This window comes from Chelon labrosus, assembly GCF_963514085.1.
Source record: "Chelon labrosus genome assembly, chromosome: 7".
NCBI lineage: Eukaryota > Metazoa > Chordata > Actinopteri > Mugiliformes > Mugilidae > Chelon > Chelon labrosus.
In genome coordinates, this window is record NC_140343.1 from 16,625,930 (window position 1) to 16,643,718 (window position 17,789).

The 17,789-nt window shown below is 41.1% G+C and overlaps 3 protein-coding genes across 4 annotated transcripts; 1 reads left to right on the forward strand and 2 right to left on the reverse strand.

Moving 5' to 3' along the window:
- The first annotated feature begins 64 nt into the window (after positions 1 to 64).
- Positions 65 to 5,127, forward strand: micos13 (mitochondrial contact site and cristae organizing system subunit 13). The gene is made up of 4 exons (XM_084548917.1): positions 65 to 204; positions 621 to 777; positions 2,523 to 2,580; positions 2,836 to 5,127. The coding sequence occupies exons 1-4, from the start codon at positions 176 to 178 to the stop codon at positions 2,931 to 2,933; spliced, it is 342 nt and encodes a 113-aa protein (XP_084405043.1). The 5' UTR covers positions 65 to 175; the 3' UTR covers positions 2,934 to 5,127.
- Positions 5,128 to 5,149: 22 nt separating this feature from the next.
- LOC311491062 (spindlin-1) lies at positions 5,150 to 10,238 on the reverse strand. 2 transcript variants are annotated; one of them, XM_084548915.1, is made up of 5 exons: positions 9,962 to 10,238; positions 9,264 to 9,305; positions 7,091 to 7,338; positions 6,737 to 6,970; positions 5,150 to 5,357 (listed from the first exon to the last, which is right to left on the reverse strand). In XM_084548915.1, exons 2-5 carry the CDS (start codon positions 9,281 to 9,283, stop codon positions 5,152 to 5,154), a joined length of 708 nt encoding a protein of 235 aa, XP_084405041.1. In that variant the 5' UTR covers positions 9,284 to 9,305; positions 9,962 to 10,238; the 3' UTR covers positions 5,150 to 5,151. The 2 variants fall into 2 exon arrangements, with proteins under 2 accessions (XP_084405041.1, XP_084405042.1); XM_084548916.1 differs by having other exon boundaries at positions 9,264 to 10,238.
- A 3,829-nt stretch (positions 10,239 to 14,067) lies between these two features.
- Positions 14,068 to 15,917, reverse strand: LOC311491264 (serine protease 57-like). The gene is made up of 5 exons (XM_084549164.1): positions 15,683 to 15,917; positions 15,400 to 15,553; positions 14,951 to 15,080; positions 14,561 to 14,815; positions 14,068 to 14,455 (listed from the first exon to the last, which is right to left on the reverse strand). The coding sequence occupies exons 1-5, from the start codon at positions 15,723 to 15,725 to the stop codon at positions 14,303 to 14,305; spliced, it is 735 nt and encodes a 244-aa protein (XP_084405290.1). The 5' UTR covers positions 15,726 to 15,917; the 3' UTR covers positions 14,068 to 14,302.
- Positions 15,918 to 17,789: the final 1,872 nt, after the last annotated feature.

Below are 17,789 nucleotides of genomic sequence, written 5' to 3' on the forward strand. Positions count from 1 at the left end.
AATCTGCCGCTCTGAAATACCACCAGCGCAGGCTTTTGAAAAGGCAACTTTATTGACACAAGGCTTGTGCGCAGGGTTGTCCTTCAGTGCAGCTAACCGGCTATCCTTCACTACCGTTCACTGTGAGAGTATTTGAATTAACACCACCTAAAAGTGAATTACAACGCTGTGGACGATGGCGGCAAGGATTTTGCCCGTAGTGAAGTTAGTATTGTTAATTTCATTCGTTATTTCCCCTGAATTATTGAGGTTGTAGAAGCTAAATACTCGACTAGCAAGTTAGCTATCTGAGGAGATCTTCTGCTGTCATTTTTAGACACTTCGCTTAATGCTTGGATACTTACTTAGCTCAGTAATTCATTACTAACATAATTTAACATTGTAAATATTATATGTATTTGGATGTTTCGCTAGTTTACTAAAGTTGACGTTCTTAGCCAGCATAAGCTAATGTGTTTAGATGGTACTGCCAGATAATATAGCATGCCTAAACTAACTATCTTAACGTGGTGTACTGTAGTAATAGTGACATACATCTGTATTTCCATTTTGACGTGTTCTGTGATACAGTGTGGTGTTTCTGTCTAATAGCCTGCCCGTCTCTGTTCTTTCATACCCAGGCTGGCCACCAAGGTGACCATTGCTGGAGGAGCTTTGTACGTTGCCTGTGACTCTGGCCTGTTGGGGAACAGTGAGCAGGGCTCAAAGGCCCTTGAGAAGGCCAAAGCAGTAATACCACCTGCCATAGACGAGTGGATGAAGTACTTTGGTGTGGAGGTACAGATAAGATGCACTGACAAGTAGACATACACCCATTAGGCGTAACATTATGACCACATGCTTTATACTGTGTAGGTCTCCCTTGTGCCTCCAAAATAGTTGTGACTGTTCATTGAATGGACATGGTCCTTCTGAGGGTGTCCTGGTGTTTGGCAACAAAATGTTGTTAGTGGGGGGCCTTTGGGTCCTATGGGTTGAAGGGAGGGGCCTCTGTGGGTTGGGCTTGTTCCAGTGCATCCCACAGATACTTGATCAGTTTGGGATCTAGTGAATTTGGAGGCCAGGTCAACACCTTGTGCTGTTCTTCATGTTTTTTTGAGTTGTTCCTAAACCATTTTTGTGTGTGTGCACCTGTGTCAGGCTGCATCCTGCTGGGGATGGCTGCTGCCATCAAGGAGTGTCATTGCTATGGGGTGGGGGGTACCTGTCTAAACAGTATCCACACGAATGCCAGGTCCAAAAGTTTCCCAGGAGAACATTGTATTGTCACAAGATGGTCAATGTTAGTTGCTATGTATACATATAGTGTACTCATCTTTACATAACGTATTGACCTGCTGCAATAAGTCATTAAATCAGTGGTGCAGACAATGTTTTGATCATTATCATTTCAAGATTTAAGTTACGTTCATTGTCACTTTCACAATATGTTTAAGAAACATACAGAGATGTGAAATACTGTTTGTCCTAGCCCCAGAGTTACATACAGGATATGCTGACAAGACACAGACCATAACTACATCTACTGCCACGCTACCTTTAACTACATTATTATACAACACTAAATACGCAAAAGAAGATATATACAAGGAATCTATAGTGAGTGTTTGCAGCAGGGAGAGTGGGAAGAGTGTTCAGAATTCTGATGACCTGGTGGAGGAAGATGTTGGTGAGTCCGAGTGTTCTCTCAGGGATGCTCTGGTACCGTTTACCTGATAGCAAAAGGGAGAGAAGGCAGTGGAAGTGGTGAGAGTGGTCACCTAAGATGCTGGAGGCTTTCCTGTTGCACCTTGACCTGCAGGCGTTCAGAAGTGATATTACTCTCTGTTGGGTCTTGCAGTCAGAAACTGAGGAGTAGCCAAACCAGACAGTGATACTCTTGAAGATACCTTTGGAGACAGTTGCCATGATGGATGGATTTAATCATTTTAAAAAAGAGCAACAGTAGGATTTACCATGAGACACAAGTTTGACATTAAACAGAGAAGTCCTGAATTTATTTCAAGTACAAAAGACATTGATGTCACATTCAGTGTTAGTGCATCCCGTTCTTTAAGTACAGTAAAAAACAAGATCATACTCATTTGACTCAAATGAGACTTGGAACTTAAAAAAAAACGCACTTTAACTTGTGTCAATATAATAGGGCAGTATAGCAGGTCTGGAGCTGGTAAAGATTTTTTATATTGCATTGAACAAACTGAATAGTATAATTTTCATTTTTAACTTGGCAGTAAGTATTTTGATTTATTCTAGACTGCTTCACCCAACCGTACCCTTTGAGAAATGACCACAAGCAGTAGAGAGCATAGTGTAACTTAATAAGGTTGGATAACTAAGTGTCAGTATGTTCCTCCAGCAAAATATCCCAAATGATATCTGTGTCTGGTTTAATTATGGAGAAATATGACTGATCCCACTCATCAGTGTCCTGAACATTTTGCATTACTGTAAAACAAGCTTACAAAGCAGTGCACTATGCTGTTAAGCAAAATTAACAGACCTCCCCCATCTCTCCTCAGGCTCAGCTTCCAACCATGCCCAAGATTGAATTCTCGCCTGTTCAGGCCTGGAACTCTGGTAAGAAACTGAATGAGATGTTTTGTTTTTCTTTTGAAATAGAGTACATACTTAGTAAGGTCACGAGTTTCTGAATGTGTGCAGATTTGTGGTTGCGTACTCCACTCATTACATGCATGATGCTTGTTGGCATTAAATTGGGGGAGAAATCAGCTTCAGCGTGAATTTTGTGACATTGAGATTAGCATTACACTATAGGGCTTTGTGCAAATATTTGATGTCTTAATTCCTCTGCTTCCTTTTATTTTACGGCAGGGGTGCGGTGGACAATTTTAAATCTTTCAGAGGCTCCAACGAAAGCAGCCGAGTACACAAGTCAGGGACTACAGTACCTGAAGGACCTCACCAAGTAAACAGGAACTACCCGGGTGTCCTGACATTATCAATCTGTTTGACTTTTGCACTCAAGAAACAACTTCTTCCAAAGTTGTAACCCCCACGAGAAAGAAAAGAAAGAAGAAACAGCCAACATGAAGGAGCGTATGCAGTAGAGTGGCAACTGTTGTTCTTCAATTGAAGGGTGTGTTAGGTGGGAGTTGCAGATAATGCTGGAAAGCAAAATGTATTTAAAAAAAAAAAAAAAAAGAAGCGTTCTTTCATTTTGTGTATACCACATTTAACTGTTGTCAACAGTGTCCAATGTTATGCTACGTTATTCCAGCCTACTCCACAGAAATGTCAGGAAGAGAATGTATATATGCAGTTTCCAAATTTGTGAGGAATACATCATCTTTAAACATGTCCGGTCTTAAGTTTGATTTATTGAGTCAGGCCACATATATGGCATCCCGATCGGGTCAGTGTGTTCAAAGAATGACACTGAACAAATGTGCAAAAATCTTTATTACTCATGACAGAATAATAATGACACAAATTTCTTGCTGATTCTGCTACAACTTCAGAACAAGGGGAGGAACGCATGACTCCACACTACACAACAGCACCACTAGCGGTGATGTTGCACGTCTTTAACTCTTTATTTGGTTGAAGGAAAATGGTACTGATTCTGACCCACACTGTTACGTCTTCACGTGAAATAAAAGTTTGAAAACGTCCACGCACTGTTGAGATGACGCATGCACAGTTCTGACAGCTTAAATAAGACGCTAAGCTTCCAGAGTAATACAACAAATGATATTTAGAAGGCTGAGAAGGCCAAGACCAATTCAGCTGAATATTGTGAGCATATATGTGATATTTGCAGGAATATGTGCAAAGTTATAAACACTTGAACCAGTTAGTCACTGTCAGACAAATGGGTTTATAAGTAGATTATAATCTTTAAATAGTCAGTTTTTAATTTATGTATAGTATTTTTCTTTCACTGTAAGCTGGTGGTGTTTTGATATTTATATAAATTGGAGTAATCACAACAGGCAACATTACAATTTTACACAAATTTTACAGATTAAATACTGTCATCCGTATGCACTGCAGCTTTCTTTTTTTCTTTTCTTCATGCGCATAATTTAAAGCATAATTCTGCCATATTCGCTCTTAAAGAAAATGCATTTTGGGGAAAAACATAGCGTACCATAACCTATATATGTAAACTTTATACAGTAAAGTGCTCCCCACGTTAATCAACAGTGAGATTATGCAACCAATGATGGTGCGTGGCATATTTTTTATAGCGCAATAAGAGCAGAACGTAACACTAATACAAACTGATGGTTTGCGAAACTTTCCTCAAGCTGTCAGTTTTGCCACTTGGGGAGAAAAAATAAATAGCAGCCTTCATATGCAAAGATAAGCTAAGAGCGCAGAAAGAAGTGAGAGGAAGATCTACAATATTGCAAAACGACAAGCCAGAAGGCACTTCATCATTTGTGTGGGATCAAATTTAAAGACAAATTTAGCATCTCATTTGTTAACACAATGGACCTGATGTTCATCGTGCTGTTAAATTAGGGACTGTGCAGAAACCTTCATTTAGGGTCAGACCAAGAAATGCCCAGCTGGAATCACATAATACAGTAAGTAGCCAATTTATAAAGAGATGAATGCCGCAATACTTAACATGGTGGAACGGTGCAGGAGCACATTGGCTTCTGAAAATAAAGGGGGCCCTGTTAAACACAGTTTGTGTTACTGTTATACTGTTTAACTTAAACTTTCATGTTGATGGTGAGTATATCATGCTTATTAGCTAGTTAGATAATCCAAAGAAAGGCGTCTTTTAAAGTATGTTCTGAGCAGCTTTGTTTGTCACTGGGATTTAATTAAGACACCCACTTCACGAACAGATCACTGGTGACGATGAAAAACGCAGTAACAACCGCGAAGCCCATGTGCAGTGTAATCTTGGGACTGTCCAAACTTTAAGTTATATATAAAGTAAAGCAGCAACAATAAAACAAGAAGATTCACTCTCCTGAAAATAGCCAAGCGTTGCAGTGCTACAGTTCTGCTGTGCATACAAAAAAAAAAAAAAAAAAAAGATTGCACTGACTTTTGAACTATAAAGCATGTCAGCTATTAAACCCTGCCATGGCTTTGAATAACAGAATGCGTGAAACTGAAGCAGATGGAGGGCGGCCGGAGGGTGAGATAAAAGTGTCCACTCTCTCTCTAGGTGGTTTTGACAAGGTCATAGACATGGATATGAAAGTCATCATCGTATTTGATGTAATAGACGGAGGGCTTGGCTGGGACCTGGTAGATGACCAGGCCTGTTCTCTTCACACCTTTGTCAGTAACATACTCTACTTGTTTCCCCACCAGACTCTCCGTCTCTTCTCCTGGCTTCCTGTCTGCAGGCAACAGGTGCTTGTTTTCTGAGGAGAGAGAGAATCATCACAACATGTAAAGTACATTGCAATTACGTGTCTTGCAATCAGTATTTTTATCATTTTCTACTCTAAAAACAACAACCTTTTCCAAGACTGTAATCTCATCTCAAGTATAATTTGTAAAGATAAACATACCCCAAAACTACAGACTGGAAAACCAGATATACTGATACTAATATATCTGGTTGTGGCTGACTAATACTGATACTAATTTTATATACCGAGGAGACAGCTACTCTTCACAAAATTAGTATCTCCGTACTGTTATTATACTGATAAGTATTTCACACTGAAATAAACTGTATGTGAAGTGCAGTTTATGAAAAGTACCAGGACACCCTACTATGCACTTTGCAGTGTGTTTGATTTCCTGGCTATTCTAACCCACAATCCTCCGCAACACGTGCCGAAAGATGCATCACACGCCGATGAGCTACAGACTGAACACAGATGAAATAACAGTAAAGACTAATAACAGCACAAATTTACATTTTTTTGCATCTTTGAGGCAAGAAATGAAAAACTAACCCTTCTACTTAGGCATATACCACCCACCTAGACAAGACCAGACATCCCCACCCCATAGCAATGACACTCCTTGATGGCAGCAGCCATCCCCAGCAGGAGGCAGCCTGACACAGGCACACACACACAAAAGTGGTTTAGGAGCAAAAAAAAAAAAACCTGAAGAACAGCACAAGGTGTTGACCTGGCCTCCAAATTCACTAGATCCCAAACTGATCAAGTATCTGTGGGACGCACTGGGCACACAACAAGCCTGATCCACAGAGACCCCTCCCCTCAACCCATAGGACCCAAAGGCCCCCCCACTAACAACATTGTGTTGCCAAACACCACAGGACACCCTCAGGAGGCCCATGTCCATTCTCTGATGAGTCAAAACTGTTTTGGAGGCACAAGGGAGACCTACACAATATTAGGAAGGTGGTCATGTTATTAATTAATTAATGTTATGCCTGATCAATGTATATACGCTCTTTGGATTAGAATCTATCGCAGAAGTAATTTGCCTGATTTAATTCCAGCTAGTTACTTTATATTTGTGAGGTTTCAATCTAGGAAGCATACAGTAGATGTGGCCATGGCTGCAGGAAGCAAACACACATTCAAATACACCATTTCGTCTATTTGCTTCTGGGAATCAAAGCCTTAGATGAAGTGTGATGAACAAAGACATCAGTGACTACGGGTGATCTCACATGGTCTCCATGCCAAAATGAATTACACAATCTTCCAAAGTGGAAAAATTGTTTATGTTCATAAATCTGTTCTGGATCTCGACTCTAAAGCCTCAGGTCAAGATTATCAGAGACTTAAAGATGTTCCACACAAATCAGTAGTACCTGCTTCAGGCAGAATCCTGAGGTCTCCGTCTGCGTAGTCGTCCCACAGCTGGTACATGTAAAGAACAGGGTCCTTTTCATAAGTGATGTAATACCAGTTGGTCATTATGGGAGCTCTGGAGAGGACCATGCCTCTCCACTCATTCTTTTCTCCATCTTCCTTTTCAAACAGATGCTCCACAGCTTTGCCCACCAACTCCTCCGCTCCTGGAGGTATCTTGAGTTTGTTGTTTACTGTGTAAACACAGATACATCATAACTTACATTCAGAATGTGAAAAATGTTTGGATGAACTCAGAATCTAAACTATGTTCCAATAGGCACGTAATTAAAGTAAAGCTGCCACTAACTCACCAACTTTCTCTGACAAGACTTGCAGATTGGACACCCTCTCGTCCTTGAACAGCTCAATGCCATAGACGCAGTCAAAGCCGTCGTATTTGACCATGAACAGAGAGGGATTTACACTGAGTCTGTCCAGTACTGTTCCTTTCCATTTGCTCTGGTTCCCCTTCTCGCGCCAGTTGTGCTGAATGCGAACTCCCAGAATGCAGTTGGGGTCTGGGGTTACTGTGTCGCTCAGTTCCCCGCTGCTCCGCTTTCTGGAAAAACCAGATGAATATGTAAGTCTGCAGTTAAAAGAAGAATGCACCTTATACATGAGCTGAACCGAGGCAGATTTAAGAGCTGTAATCAGGGTCTATCTGCATCATTACCATCTGTCATGTGATGTTAATAAATGTAGCTGAATTAAAATATAGTAACTTACACAAAAGAGCCAATTGTCCTAAGCTATTTGTGTCAATTAAATACAGATACAGAAATTCTTGTGCAAGAGGGTATTAAAGACAAAATTACAGCAAACACAGCAACATTAAAATACACTTTTATATAAATAAGAAAAAGAAGTATAAGCAAAATACACTGCCTGGACAAAAAAAAGTCGCCACCTGGATTTAACTAAGCAAATAGATACAAGCCTCCTATTGGATAATTACTGCATGGGAGATTATCTTTCAGCTGGCAACAAGTTGTTTAACCCCAACTGATGCAATGAGTAGCTTCTCATTTCTTAAACAACCATGTCGAAAGACACATCCTGTGATCGTGGGAAAGATGTGTTTGAGAAGGGTCAAATCATTGGCATGCATCAAGCAGAGAAACTGGAGAAACCACTAAAACTGGGTTAAGAACTGTCCAATGCATTATTAAAAACTGGAAGGATAGTGGGGAACCATTGTCTTTGAGGAAGAAATGTGGTAGGAAAAAAAATCCTCACTGATCGTGATCGGGGATCGCTTAAACATTTGGTGACATCAAATCGAAGAAAAACAACAGTAGAACTCAGGGCTATGTTTAACAGTGAAAGTAAGAGCATTCCCACATGTACAACACGAAGAGAAGTCAAGGGATTCGGACTGAACAGCTGTGTAGCCTTAAGAAGATCACAGCATAAACAACTACTAATGAAACCGACTGTCAGAACAAAGCAGGGTGAAGCAGCTTTTAGCCACTATGGCGTCCATCTCTGGAACCAGCTTCCAGAAACCATCAAAAACGCCCCAACTATAGCCATTTTCAAAACAAAAGTTAAGACCAAACTTTTTTTAGATGCTTTTGGCAGTTAATGCACATTGTTCTTATGTTTTTATGTTTGTTCTTGTCCTTTTCTTTATTCTCTAAATTACTTTTAAATTGCCTCTCTGCTGTTGGTGTCCCATGTATATTTTATATATTATTTTATATTTTTATATTTTATATTTTACTTTCATTATTGCTAAAATTTTATATGTTTATATTTAACATATTTCACATTTTTTATTTTTATGTGAAGCACATTGAATTGCCACGTGTATGAAATGCGCTATACAAATAAATATGCCTTGCCTTGCCTTGCCTTAAGAAAACCACTAATCAGTGAGGCTAACCGGAAAAAAAGGCTTCAGGTTGCTAGGGAGCATAAAGATTGGACTCTGGAGCAATGGAAGAAGGTCATGTGGTCTGATGAGTCCTGACCTTAACCCCATTGAGAATCTTTGGGATGTTCTGGAGAAGGTTTTGTGCAGTGGTCAGACTCTCCCACCATCAATACAAGATCTTGGTGAAAAATTAATGCAACACTGGATGGAAATAAACCTTGTGACATTGCAGAGGCTTATCGAAACAATGCCACAGAAAATGCATGGTGTAATCAAAGCTAAAGGCGGTCCATTAGAGCGTGACCTTTTTTTTTTTTTTTTTTTTGGTCAGGCAGTGTATATATGTAAGGTTTTTAAGCAATAAAACGCAATCACCAGTTCCTCATGAACTTATCAATATTGTACATGATTTTAGCACCAGTGCAACAGGTATTGCACCACTTATGAACAAACAACAGCGGTATTGCAGATCAACATTGCATGTATTGGCATTCTCACACCAGGTTTAACCACTTTTTTTTTTTTTTTAAATTCTATTAAACTTTAATTGAAGGCACCAATAATGTCACCACACTGCAGCATGTACAGCAGCTTTTCATTCCACATACCTGCCCCTTTTCTTGGACATGCCTCCAGAAATTCAAAGGTTACTAATGAAGAGAAAGACAGTGACAGTGTTCAGTTATTGCTTTGCGTGAGCATGACAGGCTGCCTGGCGCACCGACAGACACATGTACAGTACGCTACAACGTGAGGGAGGCCTCTCTTCGGCGGAAAGGCTCGACAGTCAGAAAAAAAAAACTGCACACAGACTGACAACTCTAAGAGCCAATGGATTAGCATGAGGGAATAACTTCCTGTACTGAGACTACACAGCCATGGAGGTCACTTCTTGTAATACACAGTGTACTAAAGCACCACTGAGTTAGCCGTATTTTAATAGCTGATATCAAGTACAACAGTAAAAAAAATATATAAACTTTAGAGAATATGTCTGCCCTGTCAGTGTATGTGACAAAATATATGACGTTAGCTGGTTACGTTTTACTGCATAGGACTTATAAACACACACATAACAATTATTTAAAACTAAGACTGTAGCCCACCTGTGCTGGACTAGATCCAACACCTTTCACTGTAGGCTATCAGTCGTGTGTCCTAGCTCTACCTCAATGCAGATGTTTCTGTAGGTAAGTGGAGGCGGGTAGCTACATCCGCTCCTCTCTGTAATGGCAGCTAGCAAACACCAGCAACAACTGGGTGTTTTTACGGCCCAATTTATCCGCCGGTAACGTGTGCCCATTACCTTTACGCAGATTTCACATCGGTATTGTTCAGTTCTTCTGGCAGAGAAGTGTTGCCACACACCTACCCGCCTGTGTAAATCTCGCGAAACCTGTGGGAAAATGGGAGAAGGGGGAGAGGAGACTCAAGTTCCCAGGAAGCCCTCGGTTACCATGACCACAGAGTAGAACTGGAGCGCTTGCGCGGGGAATGTTGGGAGTTGGTGTTTTATTTCGAGTGACAAGGACTTTTTCCTTTTCTTTTTACGAACAGAGGTAAACAGTCGTTGTGGATGGCGATACGTGTTTTCGGAAATAGAGTTGACCTTATTAGCGCTCATGACAAGGGACGTAACGTAACTGAGAACGGGTAAAGTGAGGTCAGGCTTTTCTGTGACGCAGGAGTTGCCTATAGTTTTAATTAAAGGGACAGGCAGCATTAAAACATATTCTGTAGCAACTCTTCATTTCACCGCTAGGGGTCAGTGTTTAGCCGGTGACCTCAACTCTAAAGTATACACATGTTGCCTTGCACGTAGCGCTGCAGAGCAAACCGATGTCCAAAACAAAATTAAACACATACCGGTTAATTATTTAAATATACAAGTTTTTTTTTTTTTTTTTTACATTATCCATGCCAATATTATATGTTATATACGCTATCTTCCCACTGTGGGATAAATTAAAGGATTATTTTATACTCTGTCCCATGAATGCACCACTGTCACCACTGTGAATCTATGTTAAAATTATTATCCAAAAGCTACACCCATTTACGGTGCAGTCTAAAACCACCACCTTGCCCGGTATGTACAATGTATACATTAAAGCAGGGGTCTTCAACGTTTTCCAGGCCAAGGACCCCCAATCTGATGGAGAGATGGAGCGGGGACCCCCTACTTATATATATATATTGTATAAAATTGTGTTTTATATTAAACCGGTCCTATAGTATGGCACAGCAGCATAGATCGTTTATTTACATCAAGATGGTTGACTCTGTTGCCGTTTATGATCACTACTATCAGGAAATCGCCCATAAATATATGTTATATAATAGTTAGAGCCTTGATTCTTTTCCCCATAATCCCCAAGCTGTATAACATTTAAAAAGAACTTCATGTGTGTTTAAAAAAAATTGTGGAGGTGAATATAAAAAAATGTCTAATCAATCAAAACATTTTCGCGACCCCCCTGCAGTACCTCCGCGGACCCCCTAGGGGTCGCGGACCCCCTGTTGAAGACCTCTGCATTAAAGGAACAGTATGTAAGATTGTGGCCAAAACTGGCCAAAACTGGTACTGCAACCACTTTCAAAATACTGTAGAACGGTGTATCCCCTCCAACCTCCCCCCTGACTCGAGGTTGCCAGGTTACCGAGGTAACGTTAGGCTACTCAATAGAGAGCCGAAGTCCCGCCCCCTCTACTTCCGGGTTATGGGACCTATCTTTCGAAAAAATATGAACGGCAGTCTATGGCGAAAGATAAATTATTTTCTGGTCCCGATCGACTTGTGCCTTGGATTATACATATGTTGTTTTTCAGAATAAAAAATGATTTTACATGTCAAGAATGTCACAGTTTGTCGCAAGATAGTTAAGTAAAACGCTATGGAAAATACGTAATTAAACGAACTACAAGTCCCGCATGCTGGCGCGTACAGAACCGACCAAAACTCCCTTCGTGTAACTACAGCTCTGGACATGACCCGATTTATAATGATTTTCACCTCGTTTGATGCTTCTGCCTTCGTCCTGGAAGAAGACGGTAAAGCTCAACAAGGAGACAGCCATAGTTCTCAGACGAGAGATGTAGTTCACTAAGCGATCTCATACAAAACCTAATGTTGTTCAGCTTATTTACGTCAAATAATTTATCTCTTGACGTGAAAAATTATCTTTTAAATCCACACACATCATATGTGAAATTCATGCCACAATTCGATCGGGACCAGAAAATAATTATGATCTCGCCATAGACTGCCGTTCATATTTTTTCGAAAGATAGGTCCCATAACCCGGAAGTAGAGGGGGCGGGACTTCGGGCTAATGTTGTTTTCCTCGGCGTTTCAGCATAATAACAGAGAAACGGGCTCATAATGCATTGCTAATGTTAGCAATGACGACTCGCCGTTTTTATTTCCCAAACAATTCCTTACCTTTTCAATTCGATGACCCACCTCCTCTGTATGCGCTAACGTAACGTTACTTTGCACGAACATGCATAACTTTGTTCGACTGTCGTGAATATTTTAAATGCCCATTTGCATTATGTACAAGTTAGCCAGGAGAAAATTAGCAGCGTTGGCGTCTGTCTTCAAATTCTTCTCCGTTTTCAGCCGTCTCCATCTTTCAAAGGCATCTCCTATACAAATCCTTGTTTTATTTCGGACTTTGTCACGACGTAGTTCGGATTCATAACGAGGTCTTAGGTTTCGTAACGTTATACATGTTTTATCCGACACGTTCGTAGCTGCAGCTGCGGTAACGAGAGCAGAGCTGGCAACCCGGAAGACGAAACTATACTGACTTCGTGATTGGTCGATAGGTGGAGGGTGGCGCCTCAGACCAAAACACAAGATGACAACAATAACATCAGTTGAGGGCTGCAACTCTCACTTTTAAATGACAATATCCTGGCCGGACCACTGTTGTCAGTGATATAAGTATTTGAAATGAACATGATTTCTTCATGTCTAGTGACATACACTATATTACCAAAAGTATTCGCTCACCCATTCAAATGATCAGAATCAGGTGTTCTAATCACTTGGCCTGGCCCCAGGTGTATAAATTCAAGCACTCAGGCATGCAGACTGTGAAACAAGACATTTGTGAAAGAATGGGCCGCTCTCAGGAGCTCAGTGAATTCCAGCGTGGAACTGTCATAGGATGCCACTTGTGCAACAAATCCAGTCGTGAAATTTCCTCGCTCCTAAATATTCCACAGTCAACTGTCAGCTCTATTATAACAAAATGGAAGCGTTTGGGAAAAACAGCAACTCAGCCACGAAGTGGTAGGCCACGTAAAGTGACGGAGAGGGGTCAGCGGATGCTGAAGCGCATAGTGCAAAGAGGTCGCCGACTTTCTGCACAGTCAATTGCTACAGAGCTACAAACTTCATGTGACCTTCAGATTAGCCCAAGTACAGTACGCAGAGAGCTTCATGGAATGGGTTTCCATGGCCGAGCAGCTGCAGCCAAGCCACACATCACCAAGTGCAATGCAAGGCGTCGGATGCAATGGTGTAAAGCACGCCGCCACTGGCCTCTAGAGCAGTGGAGACGCGTTCTCTGGAGTGATGAATCACGCTTTTCCATCTGGCAATCTGATGGACGAGTCTGGGTTTGGAGGTTGCCAGGAGAACGGTACATTTCAGATTGCATTGTGCCAACTGTGAAATTTGGTGGAGGAGGAATTATGGTATGGGGTTGTTTTTCAGGAGCTGGGCTTGGCCCCTTAGTTCCAGTGAAAGGAACATTGAATGCTTCAGGATACCAAAACATTTTGGACAATTCCATGCTCCCAACCTTGTGGGAACAGTTTGGAGCGGGCCCCTTCCTCTTCCAACATGACTGTGCACCAGTGCACAAAGCAAGGTCCATAAAGACGTGGATGACAGAGTCTGGTGTGGATGAACTTGACTGGCCTGCACAGAGTCCTGACCTGAACCCGATAGAACACCTTTGGGATGAATTAGAGCGGAGACTGAGAGCCAGGCCTTCTCGACCAACATCAGTGTGTGACCTCACCAATGCGCTTTTGGAAGAATGGTCAAAAATTCCTATAAACACTCTCCTCAACCTTGTGGACAGTCTTCCCAGAAGAGTTGAAGCTGTAATAGCTGCAAAAGGTGGACCGACATCATATTGAATTCTATGAGTTAGGAATGGGATGGCACTTCAGTTCATAGAATGAGTAAAGGCAGGTGAGCGAATACTTTTGGTAATATAGTGTATCAGGGCCATTTTATGATTAATTGAAATACATTTCTTACATACTGTTCCTTTAAGGCTTGATTTGTAGTTCAACCAAATGCCTCGCCTGCTCAGCTGCACAGCCATATTTATTGTTTATTACATGTAACAGCAGCCGTTTATTTTTTAATTTATTATTTTATTCATCATTTAAGAGCGCATCACTGCTTGACATATAATTGCGGGGAAAAAAAACAAGTGCTTGGAAGTTTCAGCTTAGTCTTTTACATTCAGCTCAGTATGCATGCATAATATTATAGTTGACTTTGCCCAGTCCATATGGAAAGCATAACAAAACAAATGCTGTTGAGTGTCAGGTGATAATAAACTGAAAACATTTGTAGGATTGTTATCCAGTAAATCTTGCTGACACATCATCGTTCAATCTAATTGCTGTTTAACACGCTTGCAATCCAGTCCGTGAAGCTTGATATACGTGTGTAGACATCAGGTGTGTTGCGATCTCCACAACGCCTTCCAGAGAAGGAGACAACACCCGCTGCAGCTCCATCACACACCAATGGACCACCTGAATCCCCCTGAATGATAAGAGATAGTTTTACAGTAAGTGAACTTTGTTTAAGTGTATCGTTTGTTTTTGCTCAAAAGTTCCCAATCAGTGTCCAGTTACTGTATTTTCTTACCGAGCAGAAGCCTTGCAAGTTCCTTGCTCCCTCGCCACAAATCATCGATGAGGTGATGGGAACTCGTCCCCATTTCCTTGAACATGTTCTTTGTCCCAGGATGGTGACACTGACTTCCTGCAGCCTGTTTGCTAAAGTGTTGTTATCCCCTATATCACCCCAGCCGGCTGTAAGGCAACGACTTCCTGTATTCACTCTGCGGGTCCTCAGCGAGATCACCTGCACTTCTGCAGTCAGCTGGGCCTTGCGGTCAAGCTGAGAAAGAGGTTCATGGTAGAAAAATGCCAAAATGTTTAAAGTGGTTTGTGTAATTTGACCATTCATGTTAAAAATTAGAAACTTCAATGAAAATCTGACACATTAACAGTAGAGAGTGACAGCGGTCCTTACTTTTAGAAGCATGATATCATTTCTATGTCTATCATATGCTGGATGTGGAATGGATCTGACTGCAGTGAATGTCTGCTTTGCAGACTCGTTAGCCCTCAGGGTATCAGCACCAAGCACAACCGTGTATTGTCTACAAATCAAACAACATTAACTTTATATGATGTGATGTTAAGGCAGTTAATAATCTCTTTCCACATTATTCTCTGTCTCTCTGCATATCTCAGAGAAAACACGTACACATACACAGTAATTCACCAGAGTAAACATTTAACTGCCTTATTAATTTAAATTACCAACCAAAAGGTTTACAAAATGATTCCTGTTTGACTACGATTTCAACAAATTTAGCGTTGGCATGTTCTAAGAAAGGCATGGTTTTCTGGGAGATTCTCAGATTGTACGCAGTTACGGTGTTATTGCTGCCAACAAAACAAACTTTTAATTCTTACCTACGTGACTGGCAGTGTGCTGCTGTGAGCACGAAGTCCTCTCGCACCAGTGCTCCTCCACAGTTATGGCGACCTCTCAGTTGCAACGAGGCCATGTATGGGCGGGAGTGCGGGGCAGCGTCTCTGCCTCCAACGATATGAGTACCATCCGCACCTGAAATGCAAAAAGTTAATCTAGATTATGTACAGTAAGGGTAGCATTTTTACCTGTATCATATAAAGAAACAAGACGTTACTGAGAGAACAATGCTGAGTGTTTATCATACGTATGTGTGTAGCTTACCACTGAGGACAAAGAACAGCAGGAGGAGGATGCTGACTGCCATGGTGTCTTTAGTGAATTCTGCACTTTCCTTTTAGATTTATAGTCTTGGAAAAGGTTAAGTCTTGCGTACATTATGGTTTTTGTTGCTTCAGTGCCAATTTGCCAACTATTGGTATTTCTTGTGAATTTGTTGGTGGCATTACAAAAGATGTTGTTCAACATTTTCTAAATAGGGTTTTGTAACTGAACAGTGGAGTTATGGCTATAACAGCTGTAAAGTTATTCAAAAAGAGGCAAATATACATAAAATATAGTCATAATCTAACGGGAGGAGGAAGTGCACGTGGTTGTTTGTGTGGGATACTAACAAAATTGTGGCTCACGCTAGGTTCTTGCTTAGCACTTTGCAATAATTAAATCTATTCTTACATTTCCTCTTTTCTATTGGGTTACACCATGCTTGTGTTAAAAGGAGCACTGTGAAGAAAGATTGTGGTTTTGTATAAAACAAAGTATAGTTCTGCTTTAAATCACAACTCGAGTTGTGGGTTACTTCTGTTTTATTTTCATTAAAATGTAACCCCTTGATGCCTGATTTGATTTACAATTATATAAAAATTTTTTATTATTTATGTTTGTGCTTTGAAGCTGATGCTAAATTAAGTGGAGATTGTTAATTTGTCTATAGTACACAGTATAGATATAATTTTAGGTATGATGTAAACTAGACAACAGGCATGAAAGGTAAAAATGGTAAAACATTTACTGAAATTACAAAATCGATATGTACGAATACGTGACAAATTCAAATTACACACTATACACTATAACACCAACTATTATAATCCAATCCGATTTTTTGTTTTTTTTCGGCTGCAGTCTGAGTGGAAGCAGTGCGTCGCGAATTCGTGACACTCAGCGTCAAGGGGTTAAAAAGTTCAAGGCCATCCAGATTTTAATGTCTTCAAGAGAGAACAGGAGTGGCTTAGCGGCACATATATCTATCGTCAGCATTAACAGTGGAAAGAGATACCATGCTTTCTCAAGATGGAACCCAGATGCAGTAAATACAATGAAAAAAGCAGGGGCCCTAACATTTAACCCCATGGAACCCCATATGACAGCAGAGCAGAGCAGGCCTCAGAACCACCGAGGCTTACACACATAGTCCTGTCTGCCAGATAAGACCTGAGCCGATCCAGAGCACTACCACAATTGCCCACTAGGTGTCGTAATCGAGCCACTATTGTTATGGTCCACAGTGTCAAAGGCGGCTGTTTTGCCAGTCATTTTCCAGGAGGATATCATTAAAAACTCTTAATAAAGCTGACTTTGTGCTATGCAGTGTTTAAAACCAGACCAAAACACCTCCAGGACATCATGCTCATCCAGAAAAGATTTTAAGCAGGGGTTTCACCACTGCATGTTTAAAACTAACAGGAACAACACCAGAGGACAGACTGCTGTTAATAATGGCCAGAACTGACTGCCCTATACTAAAAGTGAGGAGGGGCAGCGTCACAGGGAGAGCTTAATATGGGCAAACACATCTTCTAAAAACAACAGAGACACTGGCTCAAACTTATCAAACACAACAGAGCAAGGAACAGGGTCAGAAGAGTCGGATGCAGGAGCTGAGATGAGAGCCCTCGCAGTAGCAACCTTATCAATAAAAGAGTTCAGGAAGCTATTGCACATTTCAGGGGACATCTCAGTGCAAACAGGCTGTGGGGCATTAAGAATAGTGTCAGTGGTATTAAATAACACACATGGGTTGTGACGGTTGGACTCAATCAGTTTTGCCAAGTGTTCATTTTTGGCCTCTTTAACACTATTCTGGTAATGGCGCCAAGCAGTCCTTCAGGATCTGGAAAGAAACCTGCAGCTTATCCTTCTTCCACCTGCATTCAGCTCTACAGCACTCCTATCCAGCTGCTCCAGTTTTGTCATCAAACCAGGGCTCAGGTTTCGCTTTAGGCATCAGAGTTTTTAATGGAGCCACGGAGTCCAATACGGTTCAGCAGGAGGAGTGAAACCAGGAACAGAGCTCCTCCATGTTAACAGATGTTGAGTCAGAGGAGACGCAGAGATGGTCAAAAGCAGAAGAGAACTGACGGGCAGTAAA

Excerpts from the sequence above, each read along its gene's own strand:
- LOC311491264 (XM_084549164.1), bottom strand. The coding sequence starts at position 15,725 with ATGGCAGTCAGCATCCTCCTCCTGCTGTTCTTTGTCCTCAGTG. Across the intron at positions 15,554-15,682 it reads GCTGTTCTTTGTCCTCAGTG|GTGCGGATGGTACTCATATC; the intron begins GTAAGCTACACA and ends TTTGCATTTCAG. Across the intron at positions 15,081-15,399 it reads GCACACTGCCAGTCACGTAG|ACAATACACGGTTGTGCTTG; the intron begins GTAAGAATTAAA and ends TTTGATTTGTAG.
- LOC311491062 (XM_084548915.1), bottom strand. The coding sequence starts at position 9,283 with ATGTCCAAGAAAAGGGGCAG. Across the intron at positions 7,339-9,263 it reads ATGTCCAAGAAAAGGGGCAG|AAAGCGGAGCAGCGGGGAAC; the intron begins GTATGTGGAATG and ends TGGTTTTTCCAG. Across the intron at positions 5,358-6,736 it reads CAGGATTCTGCCTGAAGCAG|AAAACAAGCACCTGTTGCCT; the intron begins GTACTACTGATT and ends CTCTCTCCTCAG.
- micos13 (XM_084548917.1), top strand. The coding sequence starts at position 176 with ATGGCGGCAAGGATTTTGCCCGTAGTGAA. Across the intron at positions 205-620 it reads AGGATTTTGCCCGTAGTGAA|GCTGGCCACCAAGGTGACCA; the intron begins GTTAGTATTGTT and ends TTTCATACCCAG. Across the intron at positions 2,581-2,835 it reads TGTTCAGGCCTGGAACTCTG|GGGTGCGGTGGACAATTTTA; the intron begins GTAAGAAACTGA and ends ATTTTACGGCAG.